This window comes from Trachurus japonicus, chromosome 20 (assembly GCF_045865225.1).
Source record: "Trachurus japonicus isolate A0001 chromosome 20, Traja_1.0".
Taxonomy (NCBI): domain Eukaryota; kingdom Metazoa; phylum Chordata; class Actinopteri; order Carangiformes; family Carangidae; genus Trachurus; species Trachurus japonicus.
Genome location: NC_140926.1, coordinates 12,726,963 through 12,739,262, shown reverse-complemented (window position 1 = coordinate 12,739,262; position 12,300 = coordinate 12,726,963). Strand labels below are relative to the sequence as shown.

At 44.4% G+C, this 12,300-nt stretch overlaps 1 protein-coding gene across 1 annotated transcript in view; it reads right to left on the bottom strand.

The window, feature by feature from the left end:
• The window catches only part of stau2 (staufen double-stranded RNA binding protein 2), an 86,105-nt gene that overhangs the window by 32,174 nt on the left and 41,631 nt on the right, over positions 1 to 12,300 (bottom strand). Inside the window, exon 12 of the mRNA XM_085763504.1 lies at positions 6,003 to 6,370. Within this exon, the coding sequence (XP_085619630.1) occupies positions 6,003 to 6,370 (368 nt within the window). The remainder of the gene's footprint in view (positions 1 to 6,002; positions 6,371 to 12,300) is intronic.

Below are 12,300 nucleotides of genomic sequence, written 5' to 3'. Positions count from 1 at the left end.
CTTTGGACAGATACGAGAGTTGTATTCTTCTCCAACTATTGGCAAGAAGGGGAGTAAGTGTATTTCCCTGACATTTCCTTCAGAAGTAGAATTAGATTTCTTCACAATGTCCTTTCCAGGTGGAAAAGTTTTGTTTCCAACTGTTTGCATGAGGTTGCAGTACTAGTAAAAACTACTTTTAGTTTTAATGTTTTGTTTTACTAGGACAAAAATAATATTTGAGACATAACATTACTATCAGAATTTTGCATTGTTTTCCTGACCACTGTGTTTTATCCACAGAGATTTGGGCACAAAAGGGATTTTTTATTATGTTATTATCCATCATTAAATTGTCATCAAAACACTTGGGACTCTGTTTGCAGTTTGTGAAAGAGCTCACTCAGTGCAGACGGAGTTTTAAACTGCGGGCCAGAGTGTTTCTGAGAACAGTGACTGGTGTGCAGATAATGAAGAGAACTGTTTGGATTCCAAACAAAGTGCCAGGTTAACACGCCCTCCATCTCCCCATGCTGGGACTGCGCTGGCACACAACCGCTATCGCTGCCTAGAGTTGGGAGTTACATGAAATATGATCGATACTATCAAAATACAGAGAACAAAGGGGGGAGTTAAAAAAGAAAAAGATAGAAGGAGAAAAAAGATGCTGCATATTCAAATTTGCAATTTGCTGTGCTGGCACTTGAGGGTATTTGATTTAAAGGTTTGCAAATGGGCTTGATTGTGGTGAAAAACATCATCACTCAGTTTTGCCAAACACACAGACACAGGCATACGCACCGACATGCACACAGAGGGCCACCATGTAAGCAGAGAGACTGTGCGCCGAGCCAGCACAGCATTAACGGTCTGATTTATACCACCGACAAAACTTGTTTTCGAAGATCGCTCTTCACACAAATATGCCGCAGAGCGCAGCTGGAAGCCATCACCCTGCCGCAGAAATCAAACGTGGTGGGATTAGCCATCCCAAAATGTATTTTCTAGCGCAAATCCCAGAGTAAACAGAGAGTAGAGGAATGAGATGATGACAAGGAGGTTGGAAACAAACTGTTAGAGTCTTTGAACGTTTGTACCAGATCAGGCGTTTGATGTTGATACAGAGAGATGAGAGTCAGCAGTGGAGATCGGGAAAGGGGAGAGGAAAAAGTGGGAAAAGAGAGATGAGGAAAAGAGAAACTGTCAGACAAGGTACAAGGTGTAGTCGGCAGCATTTGAAGTGGTTTTTCCATACAGCCAAAGGAGGAAGCAGAAAGCGAGAGAAGAACAAACAACAAGCAAGTGTGAGAAATCCTGGGAACTGTCCTGAATGGATATCAACACCAGCCACCCGCCAAGGATAGTGTTTTCATTAACATGGGATTTCCAACATAGAAGTTCTGATTCCAGCACGGCAACGAATACGGCCCTCCCTTTCCCTCTAAATCCATCTCCCAAGTTCAGCCCGTCATGGCCAGATAACATAACTCAGCTGATGGTTATCTCCGCTGTGTTATTGCTTTTGGATTTAGCAGGTGGACGGAGCTGATAGATGCAGTAGATACCGCTCAGCTCTTCCAGACGCAACCTGGAATGTTACAGTACAGCGTGCTGATCTTTGATCGCCGTGCGTGCGAGAGGATATTAACGATTTCCAACAGGTGGCAATATCCTGTGTCATTAGCAGATCGGATTTGACCTGTATCAATGTGGAGATGATTCTTTTCTCACTAGTGATCCTGCACTCATCATTTCAGAGATCCAGTCCCACACGCTTCAAATCAATCCAAATCAATCACATTAAAGGTAGCGTTGGAGATTCTGGAAAAACGGTTCTATCGGGCCACATTTTTAAAATACACAAGTCAAAAGTCCTAGTCCCTTTCCTCAGACTTCTCTCTGAACCCACGCCTTCACCTGTCCAAGGACGTAGGTGAAGACACCCAACACGCATTGCCAGAGCTACACTGCCACCCATCCGATGGGAGTGTGGCTTTTCCCTGGACAAAGGTGAAGACTCTGAGAGACAGCAGCTTTATTGGGCATAGGCAGAACTAAACATGAAGGCATCTGATTGGTTTTTGCTTTTCTGAGCGAAAAGCATGGATCGGTCAGAGTTTTCTCAGTCCTGCAGCCGCCACAGAGGTCTGATTATTTCCGATCCTTTTTCTGAATGCATAATGTATTGACTTCTCTGAGGATAGAAGGACCATTTCACCCAGTATAACAAAACGTGTTTCTGAACAGGATTACCAACCATAACTTTAATCTATCAGGTCCGGCTCTATGCAGGTCATTGAAACTCTACAGGCTGGTAAGAATATCTGTTTCAATAATACACAGGGCTTCTGTCATGTTTTCCATTTGTACAACCTCAGGAGGGTTGTAATTCCTTTCTCTTGCTAGAAAAAGGTGCTACATTCACTGTACCTGCCAGTTACCAAGGAGTATGGCTTATGGTATTACAGAATGCACAACAAAAATAAAATAATAGCGTTCTAGCTTACTGTTCTGTGTCTTGAGATTTTTCTGCACCGTTGGTTAGGACAGGAACATGAGTTGTTTATGGAAGCTAATATTAACATATTTTAGCAAAGTTTAGATGAGCATTGCTTCTATATTTGCACACTACTAAATCAGTTTATCGCTAAACCCTACTGTGTGTTGCTTTGATCAAAGCAGGACCTTTGATTCATATAATACACACAGCCATAAACAACATATTAATAAAATAAATCTTCATCCTTAGAAATAAGAAGATCATTAATCTGTCCATGTAAAATATATACACCTCTTCACTGGCTACTTGTGTAACTAAAGATTATGTAACTTGCTATCAATGGCTGAAGAATCATTATCAGTTTTGGCTCACAAATAAAAAACCAGCATGTGAGTGACGCACACACACACACGTCTTTCGTCCACACTTCTATTCTCTGTGCCCATTTCCCTCCCCTCTTCTTCATTAATTTGCTCAACCACTAAATCTCTCCGACTTGGCCGGCCCACATTCAGACCCGGACAGACAGAGAGCTGTTCTGATAAAAAAAAAAAAAAAACTTCCAACAACCAAGAAGCTTATGGGAAATAAAGTGCATGCAGGAAATTGTAAAGTCATGCAAGAGAATAAATCAGCACTGAAGCGGCACATTTGTCTGAGTCCAGGTGTGCAGCGCGGCTCCTACTCACTTTTTAAAATGGGTAGGAGTTAATAATCTGAAGTAGCTGCAGTCTGTGATAACTATTAAGCGATGTGATGGCAGAGTAAATGGGAAGCTGGTGACTGCAACGCTGAGGTCAAATCCCTCAACATCTCCAAACTACACTAAACGGCAGGAGAAATGAGAGTTAGTACATTTGCGGAACCATTAAGAACGGAGGGAGCGATGAGGTGGAGGTGCAGAAAGAGCGAAACATAACAATAATAAACCGAGGAGCAAAGAGAGGAATACAGAGACAAAGAGAAGGAGGGAGAATCTGTTACGTGGCTATTACTCAGTACTTCATCCTTGGTCCATGTGTTGTCTATTACCTCCTGCTTCTTTGTTTCTGCCCTACTTCTAGCACACATACCCGCCGTGCCAACAACACGCCAGCCAAATTAATAGGAAATACACACACACACACACGCACACACACACAAACACAGTGGAGTAAGTGCCAGCATCCTTGCTCCAAACTGGCGTGAGTACAACACACTGTTGCTTATCCAGTCAGAGCTTCCACCAGAGGCTATTTTCCAATCAAATCAAAAGAAGGGCTTAGCAGGTAGGTCCGGGCCTTTGTCTGTGGAGCTGGATGGGTGAAACAGACACTATGAGAATGTCCTCCCTGCCTGCTTAGTTGCTTTAATCCAGTGTTGGGCAGTCATTGTAATCCGCTCACTTGGATAACATAATTACATTACAAAAACAAAGTTACTAATCAGACCAGGAGACTATTATCAAATTACTGAAAAAACGGATCTGAGCCTTTGTTTATTGTCGAGTGTGGTCGAGAGAAAAGGCGGCACGACACACAGCGGCACATTACGTGTCCGGTGGAAACGCAGACAAGTGCAGTTTTTGGCAAAAACATTTTTTAAAAATCTGTGGTGGTTTATCCCACGAAAAACACATAAGAATACATAAGCTTAAAAAAGTTGGCCTGACATGGCCGTGTAGGCAACCAGAGGTTCTCATTACAAACCCACATGATATGAAACATCCCCTCAATGGAACACATATTGTCTGCATGTCTCAATTACAGCCTGAATTCCTTGCTTAAAAAACGCACACACACGGAAATCTGTAAGAGCACTGATGCTCGTGTGTGTGTGTGTGTGTGTGTGTGGTGTTGACTCATAGAAGTGTATGCAAGGGTGCACAGATAAAAATATGGTTTCAAATATGCACAATAGGTTCTGGTTTGTTCAGTATGAGAACGACAAGGACTTAAACTTCACACACAGGCTTAGCCCAACTCTTCCATTTGCACTAAACAGAACCTGCTGTGTGTGCGTGTGTGTGTGTGTGCATATGTACAAGTGTGTTTGGGCTTGTCCTGGCAGCAGAGCTCTCTCAGGTTACACACACACAGGAAGGCTCAGAGCAATAACAAAGGCCTTTCAAAGGAACCCTCAGCAGGTTAAGATAAAATGTTTTCGCTCAAACTGATAAAAAGCATCTGCAGCTTAAGTGTACAGGCGCTGGTATCAGTGGCGTGGTATTCGCCGCAGATTGGCCGGTATAGATTAAAACAGAACCTGGGCCGGCTCTCCGTTAGACACAACGATACACACAGAGCGCGAAGAGGGAGTATGTGTGTGTGTGTGTGTCCAGTCCAGTAATGACAGAAGCACCTGTGAGCTCTAAATCCACAGCCTGCCAACAATGTCCACAGTGAGAAGCAGACAACCAACAGTGTGCTGTCCGGTAGTCCCACACTAGAGTCTTTACACGAGTCCACTTGTCCTGTAGCAGAATCATTATGTTCTGTGCAATCTATTATGATCCTGTAAACTACTACTACCGGTACTTATTATTATTCATTCATGTAAAACCTCAGCGTGTAACTTGTCCTGCAGCTTTGAGGAAAAACGTAGACAGTATTTACATATATCAAAACATGCAGCTCCAACAGACTTTTCTTGTCAAACCGTGGCCTGAACACCAAGCCGCAGGCACGTGTAGTTTATATTTACACTGTTCTCTTTTTTTCTTAGTAAAGCATTTAAGCAGTGTTGTCCTCTACAGACAAACATACACTATAGGCAGCAGTATAAGGGGATTTGAGGTGACGGCCGTGCGTGACATGCAATTCACAGGTGTCTTGATCCAGAAAGCCAGCTTCTCATAAGTGGAGAGGTTTCAAGTGGTGTGTGTGCGTGCGTCTGTGTGTTTTCTCACACACCTGGTATAAGCAGTGTCGTCTTCTACAGACAAACACACATTATGCAGCAGTATAACGAGGTGACAGCCGTGCGTAACCTGCAATTTACAGGTGTCTTGATCAGAAGTGGAGAGGTTTCAAGTGGTGTGTGTGCATGTTTGTGTGCGTGTGTGTCAGTGTGTTTTCTCACAAACCTGTTGCCTACAGTAAGACCACAATTATCATTTAGAAAAAGAGAAGTCAGGCCAAGGGGACATGTGGAAGCTAATATATGTATTTAAGTGTAGGTGGATGGCTGTGGGGGGGCGTATCCTGTTTATGCAGGATAGCGCTATCATCTGTGATACCACTTTTTTTACTTTACGGATGCCAGTTAAAATAAAATACAATCCACAATCCTCCTCTCTGCACAGTGTAATGATGTGAAACTAGAAACAACTGTGGGACAACCATCGCAGAGGCCTCTGTAATGGGGCTTTTACCCAGTTTAGGAAAAAGACACATCTCACTTACCCAAATTTAGCCATTGCTCCTACCCCTGTACACAGCACTGTACTTGAATTCCCATCAAATATGATGATTTCCAAAAAATACATAAAATCTGCCTTTCTCTGGCTCTGTAGATCCTAATAGCTGCATGTGCCCCCTCTCACCTGGAAGCCCTGGATGCGAGCCAGGTAGTCCAGCTGCTGTGCGGGCTGCACCGAGACGCCACAGGCCAGGGCCGGGTTCTTCCCCTTTATGGGCAGGGAGGCATCAGAAGTGGGCGACTGGCCGTTAAGCAGCAGCTCCCTGGCCATGGTGGCGGTCGGGCTGGGTGAGGAGGTGGAGCCGCTGTAGTACGGAGGGTGTCCCGGGGGCAGCGGGGCAGAGCAGGGCCCCATGTCTTTGGATGTTATGTAGTTGACGGTGCCGCTGCCGCCGCCGCTGCTGCCGGGGCCCGAGCCGCCGCCCCCCTGCTTCCTGCTGGCCTCCATCTCCTGGTAGACGTCTGGGCTGAGGTGGAGTAGACCCTTCTGGGCTGGAGGGGTCAAAGAAGAGAGAAGGGAGGATGGGTGGGTGGATGGGACAGGAAGGGGAAAATATAAATAAATTAAATAAGGGATGTATAATAGAGGTGGATATGTGTAAGAGCAGTGCATAGATAAATACAGAAGAAATGGTGTAATAGAGATGGACAAAGGTAGGGGAGATAGAGGGAGTGAAGAGAGGAAAAAAAGGGTTGTTAATGCTCTAATTAGGAATAGTTAAAATTTGCGCGCACACACACATGAGAGCATCAGCTGCCACACACTGACAAGCGATGCCAGGAGGAGGTTATGATAGAGGTCTTCGTTGCCTCTAGCACTGAACCTGAAGTGGACTCTGGAAAACCGCCCCAAGCGCAATGTGCCGAGAAATTAATTTTCAAAGCTGAGGGACCCAACACAAATAAATAATTAGACCTGATCCAAAATGCTGTTGGCCCAAACAGACCCTGGTAGAGAGGAAAATACAAGCAAAAGCAGTGACGCGCTCCCAATTAATAAGCAGTTGCAGTAGGAAAGAGCAGTAATATAATATAATTGCCTTGTGTCCTAAGAAAAAAAAAAGTTATGTTACTGTTCACTCATTTTCCCTTTTGGCTCAAAAGTTTTCTCCCTGGATTGTGAGGTTCCTCTTGATAAGAGCTGAAGATGTGAGTCCATTCAGCCGTTCAGGTTGCGGACATGAGACCCGCCGAGACCTGTGGCTGTAAAACAAGACCCGACCCGACCTGACCCTATTAGACTGAGCAGAATTTGGACCCAGCTGTAATCCCAGGTCAGGTCTCTGTTCCTCAGATCCAGCGCACCCATGGAGATCTCTGCTTTGTGCGTGTGTGTGTGTGTGTGTGTGTGTTGGCTCCTAAACTGGCATTCCATCACCAAACACAGATGACAGTTTCATGTGGTTTGGCAGTTTCCGAGCACTATCAAAGTGTCTGCTGGGAAACACACAGAGCCCGCTTTCTTTCTCGCTCTCAAACACAAACACACCGACACAAACCGAGCAGCATCCACCAGTATCGGCGGAGCGGCTACGGCTTCGTCTCTGGTGGAAAGCAGCGGCACCGTCTAACAGCTAACTGGCATCCAGCATCTCCTCAAAAAAGCGGACACGCGTCAGATCTTGGAGGCAGGTCTGGTCTCGAGGTTCTTGTGAGAATATTTTGGTGGCTTGAGGAAACATCCCGAGCGATTTGGATCCAAAATGGAGCGGAAGCACCTTTGTTGTCTGACCAGCTTTTATTTAACAGGCCGCAGCTTGATCCAGACATGCTGTGGTCCGTGGCCAGCTGAGCACAACAGCGCTCCAAGCCGTTGTTCCGATCCAGACCATTTGGATAAATCTAATTTGTTTATGCTGGCTTCCTGCACTCTGACATCACTGTCCAGAAATGGTTGTGACAGGTGGAAGCAGGAAACACCGACAGGACGATGTTCGGGACTTTCGTCACTTTATTGCTGCGGCGGCTGTCGGAGGAGGCGAGAGCAAAGGGATGCGAGATGAGAGGGAAGACGACGGCGACGACGGACGACATGTGGAGGAAGAGAAAGGATACAAAAAAAAAGGAGGATGAGCTGGGAGCCAGTTCAGATGGAAGAGGAGGTGGGGATGAGTGAATGTGAAAACCATGCGAAGCCTCCGAAGCCCAGCCAAGGTCACCAGAGACAGGAAGACCAGCTGTGTATGTGTCTGTGCGTACGTCTGTGGGCTTGTTTGTGTGTGCGTATGGACCAACAGCTGGGAGAAAGCACTGGAGTGAGCGCATGACTGACAGGCCACTTCCTGTTTGAGTTACCATCACACTCACACACACACACACAGACACACACAAAAACTCACACACATAGAGAGCCTTAGCTTACTCCAGTCTAGGGTTTCTGGGAACCTGCAGACAGTATTATGAACAACAAAGTTTGCGTTCCATCCAGAGGAGCAGAAAAGCTCAAGGAAACAGCAATGAAATCCAGGACTTATTACTCATACTACAACAAACTGCCCCATGCCAGCAATGACACAACTGCAAGGTTTTTTCCCCCTCCTCCCAATCATGATGACAACTCTAATTTGAATTTACACAAGTAAAACTTGCAGGCCTGTGCATTCTGAATGTAGCGTCATAAAAAATGAAAGGTGTTAGCCAACATGACATCAGCAGTGGACATCGAGTGTTGGAGGTGGGGTGGTGGGGGGGCAGCGAATGTAATCCATGTGAGTGTGTGTGTGATTGTCTGCATAAGTGTGCGTGGGTGTGCGTGTGAGGATGTTTGCATGTGATGGAGTGCTTGAAGCTGGTGTCGGATGGCGAGCGAGAGCGTGAGAGCAAAAGACGGAGCGAGAGTGAGACAAAGGAGGAGAGACGACGGCGAGGGTGAATAAAAGTAAGAGTGACGGAGTGTGTTTGTGCCGGAGGATGTCGGACAGCGGTTGTGAAATTGTCTACATGAAGTGGGAGCAAGTTAGAGAAAGAGAGAGAGTGAGAGAGAGCAGGGGAGAGAAGGCAGAGCGAGGCCCGAGAAGCTGGGTGTGGGGTGGGGGTGAGGGGGGGACAAAAGAGTGAAGGAGAGTGTGTTTGTGGTGCTGGTTCCAGGCAGTTTCGGAGGGGTCCCACCCAGGCTCGGCGTCCAGTGGGCCAGGGGAGCGCTGGAGGGAAGCCAGAGCCAAGCATGAGACTGATCGAAAACAGATAGGGCCGAAGCCCGCCGCTATAAATCACCACGGTGGAGCAAGACCTTCGCATAGTTCACACATGCACGGAGCGAACAGACACACACACATGCGCGCACACACATATGCACAGCAGGAAATGAAATGTGGCAACTCGAGTGAAAAGCCCTGCTGCAATACCCATGGGAATAGAAGGGAGAAAAATCACTCTCTTCTTACTTTCTTTTTTTTGTTCTTTCTCTTTGCGCTCCCTTCCTGTCTCTAAGCCACCCTGTAGCACCGCATCCCACAGCTCAGCAGAGCAAAGGACACTTAAACACACACACACACACACACACACACACACACACACACACACACACACACACACACTGAGCGCCTGTGGGTGTTTGAGGTAATTGTATTTTGTATGGAAGAAGAGTAGAAGAACAGAGCAATAAATGGAAACCCTGTGACACATTTACCCAGTTTCTCCAAGGTTGCCTTGCATAATGCTACAGTGCTCTTTATGTGGGCTGTGTGATGTCACTGCCGGCGTGTAGACAACAATTTATATGTTGCAACAGGCTGGCTGAGGGTATAAACTCTCAGTTACAATTATCTGCAATTAATCCAATTTCTAAAAGTGGACATAGTATACCCTTTAAAGTTATAATCCCATGTAATTGCCCGTATCAATTACATGGGATTATCACCATGCTGTTTATCACCATCATTTCTTTCATGTTCTATCATGCAATGCAATGCAATGCAACAATATTCTGTCATTCTTCTGCCTCACTATAAAGCGGTTTTGCATGGTAAGTGGAAAACTGACCTTTGCCACATGGGATTAAAATCATTCACCCACGCTCGAGCTATTCCAGCATGCACACACTGGACGACTGAAGTCAAAGTATGCATGTAGCACTTAAATGCAGATGACGTCTTTCAATTTGTGCGCAAATCTGTTCAGGTTTGGCGTGAGGCGGGGTTGGGCTCCAACAGCTGGTGATTGCCAAGGAGACGTGTATTCTGTTTTTATAAATTTGATGTCACAATATCCTCTGTCATCCACAGCCTTTAATGTAACAATCCAATTTAGCTAAAACATTGCAACATTTTTTTAAATTAAACAGCATCAATCATCTTGAGGTCTTTGATAAGCCGTGAGCTGTAAAGACACGCTGAATGAACAGCTGTCCGACACTTAGTAAACAGGTCATCTGTGTTTCATAAAACAGGGCAGTGGGTTGGTTGTCACCATGGGTCAAGTGGATGTGGTTAAGTAAATCCCTATCATGGCTTTGTATCAATTATTTACAGAGATAAATGCTCAAGGAGTTATACCATTAAATTATAAACGGATTAAATGACAATAAACCAGTGACGTGCTCAGTTAATTGCTGATATATGCTGCCATTGTCATATCTTTTTTGATAATCAGCAAAAATAAATCAAAATAACAGAGAACCAGAAACATCTTCCATTCAGCAACCACACACACACACTCACACACACCGAAAACCGAGACCATCTGTATCTGTTTGGATGAGTTGTAAATGGTGTTTATGCAATGGCCATTGTCTTTGTTAAAAAATGTGAAACTCAATAGGAGCATCTGAAACAGTTGTTGCTCTAAGCTAGGAAATGAAATTCTGGGGCCTGCATTATTGAAACATACTTGCAATACCCACCAGCAACCACTGGAGTCGTGAAACAAACCAGTAACTGGTGAATAACTTTAAAAGCCTTGTAAAATTAGATTTAATAGGGCCAGTGGAGTTTTCTTGTAGACAAAAGAAAATTGTTTATGTGCAGCATTTCTTAGCCAAACAGATTATGTGCGTCATTGAAACAAAACAAAAAATCGTGCAGAATGCATTTACTTTCTCATAACATTTGCAAAGCCACATTTAAAAAAAAATAATTATATATTGTGCAATGTTTACATCTGCGTTTCCTTGCCAGCAGTCTTCTTCTTCCACTGCTTTTGTTGGCGCACAGCTACTTCTGTTGGAACGTAACCGCCACCGACTGTCAATCAGCGGAATAGTGTAAATCCAACAGCAGGATGAGAATTACGCCACACGCGAGCTTGCACTTGTGCGTCAGCCTGCATGATACAAACAAAATTTGGATTCACTCATAAAACATTGCTTCATAGAGCTTCTTAATAGTACGGAAGAAGTCAACTATGAAAGCTAGAGCTTTTTTTTATTTAAACACTTGTAAAATCTGTCAAGAATTTGATTTGGAAATATTTACAAGAAGAATTACTTAATTATTACTACTTGATCTTTAAAGAAAAAGAAATAATTCAAGACAGTCTATTCTCTGATGTTTGTGCGTCTATAGAGGGTTGATTTTCTCAGTAAAAACACTTCAGCACAAACTTCAATTCAGCACTGTTTATCACTTTGAAAAAAATGCTACAGTCATCCTAGTGGTAGAGCTTGTTTTTACCGAGTATGCTGCAATTCTAAAAAGTGATTTATTTATTCAATGAGGTTTTTTTTTTTGATAACCAGCAAAAATAAATCAAAACAACAGAGAGACCAGAAACATCTTCCATTCAGCAACCACACACACACTCACACACACCGAAAACCGAGACCAGCTGTATCTGTTTGAATGAGTTGTAAATGGTGTTTATGCAATAAACATTATTCAGACATTAGCGTCGAGTGAGTGTTGTGCGGTTTGGGCAACTTTAAAGAGGTAATTAGCAGACAGTTAAGCCTCACGCTGAGTGTGAGATAAACTAAGAGTTGAAATGGCACCGGACCAGAGACACACTCCTGGCCAACAATAGGAATAATCACCAAATTAGGAAGATTTCATTTCCTGGGAGGTTTCTCATCTGGAGGTATTGGGCAATGCATGTTAACTTGGGCTACCATGGAAACCACAACTTTGAAATAGTTTATCCAACAAAACAATCATTTATCTATAAACACAATTCACATGATATATTATTGCAAAAATTGGACTAAATCGCAATTTAATTTGTGGCAAGGAGCTCCGTTCTCATCTGGATTCTGTATATTGAGTCTGGACCGGCGAGGAGCAAACACAATAAGGCAGAGTGATTAGTCTTACCAATCTGCTTTGTACTTTTCAGCATGAGAAAGCTGAAACATCACATCCATTCTCTCCAGAATGAAGCTGGATACCCCATGCTGGCAGCGCTGCAAAAAGGCCTCCATTAGGCCCGAGTGACGACAGCACATTCAAATCTAATAAGGCTATCTGTTTGTTTTCCACTCCGCTGCTCCA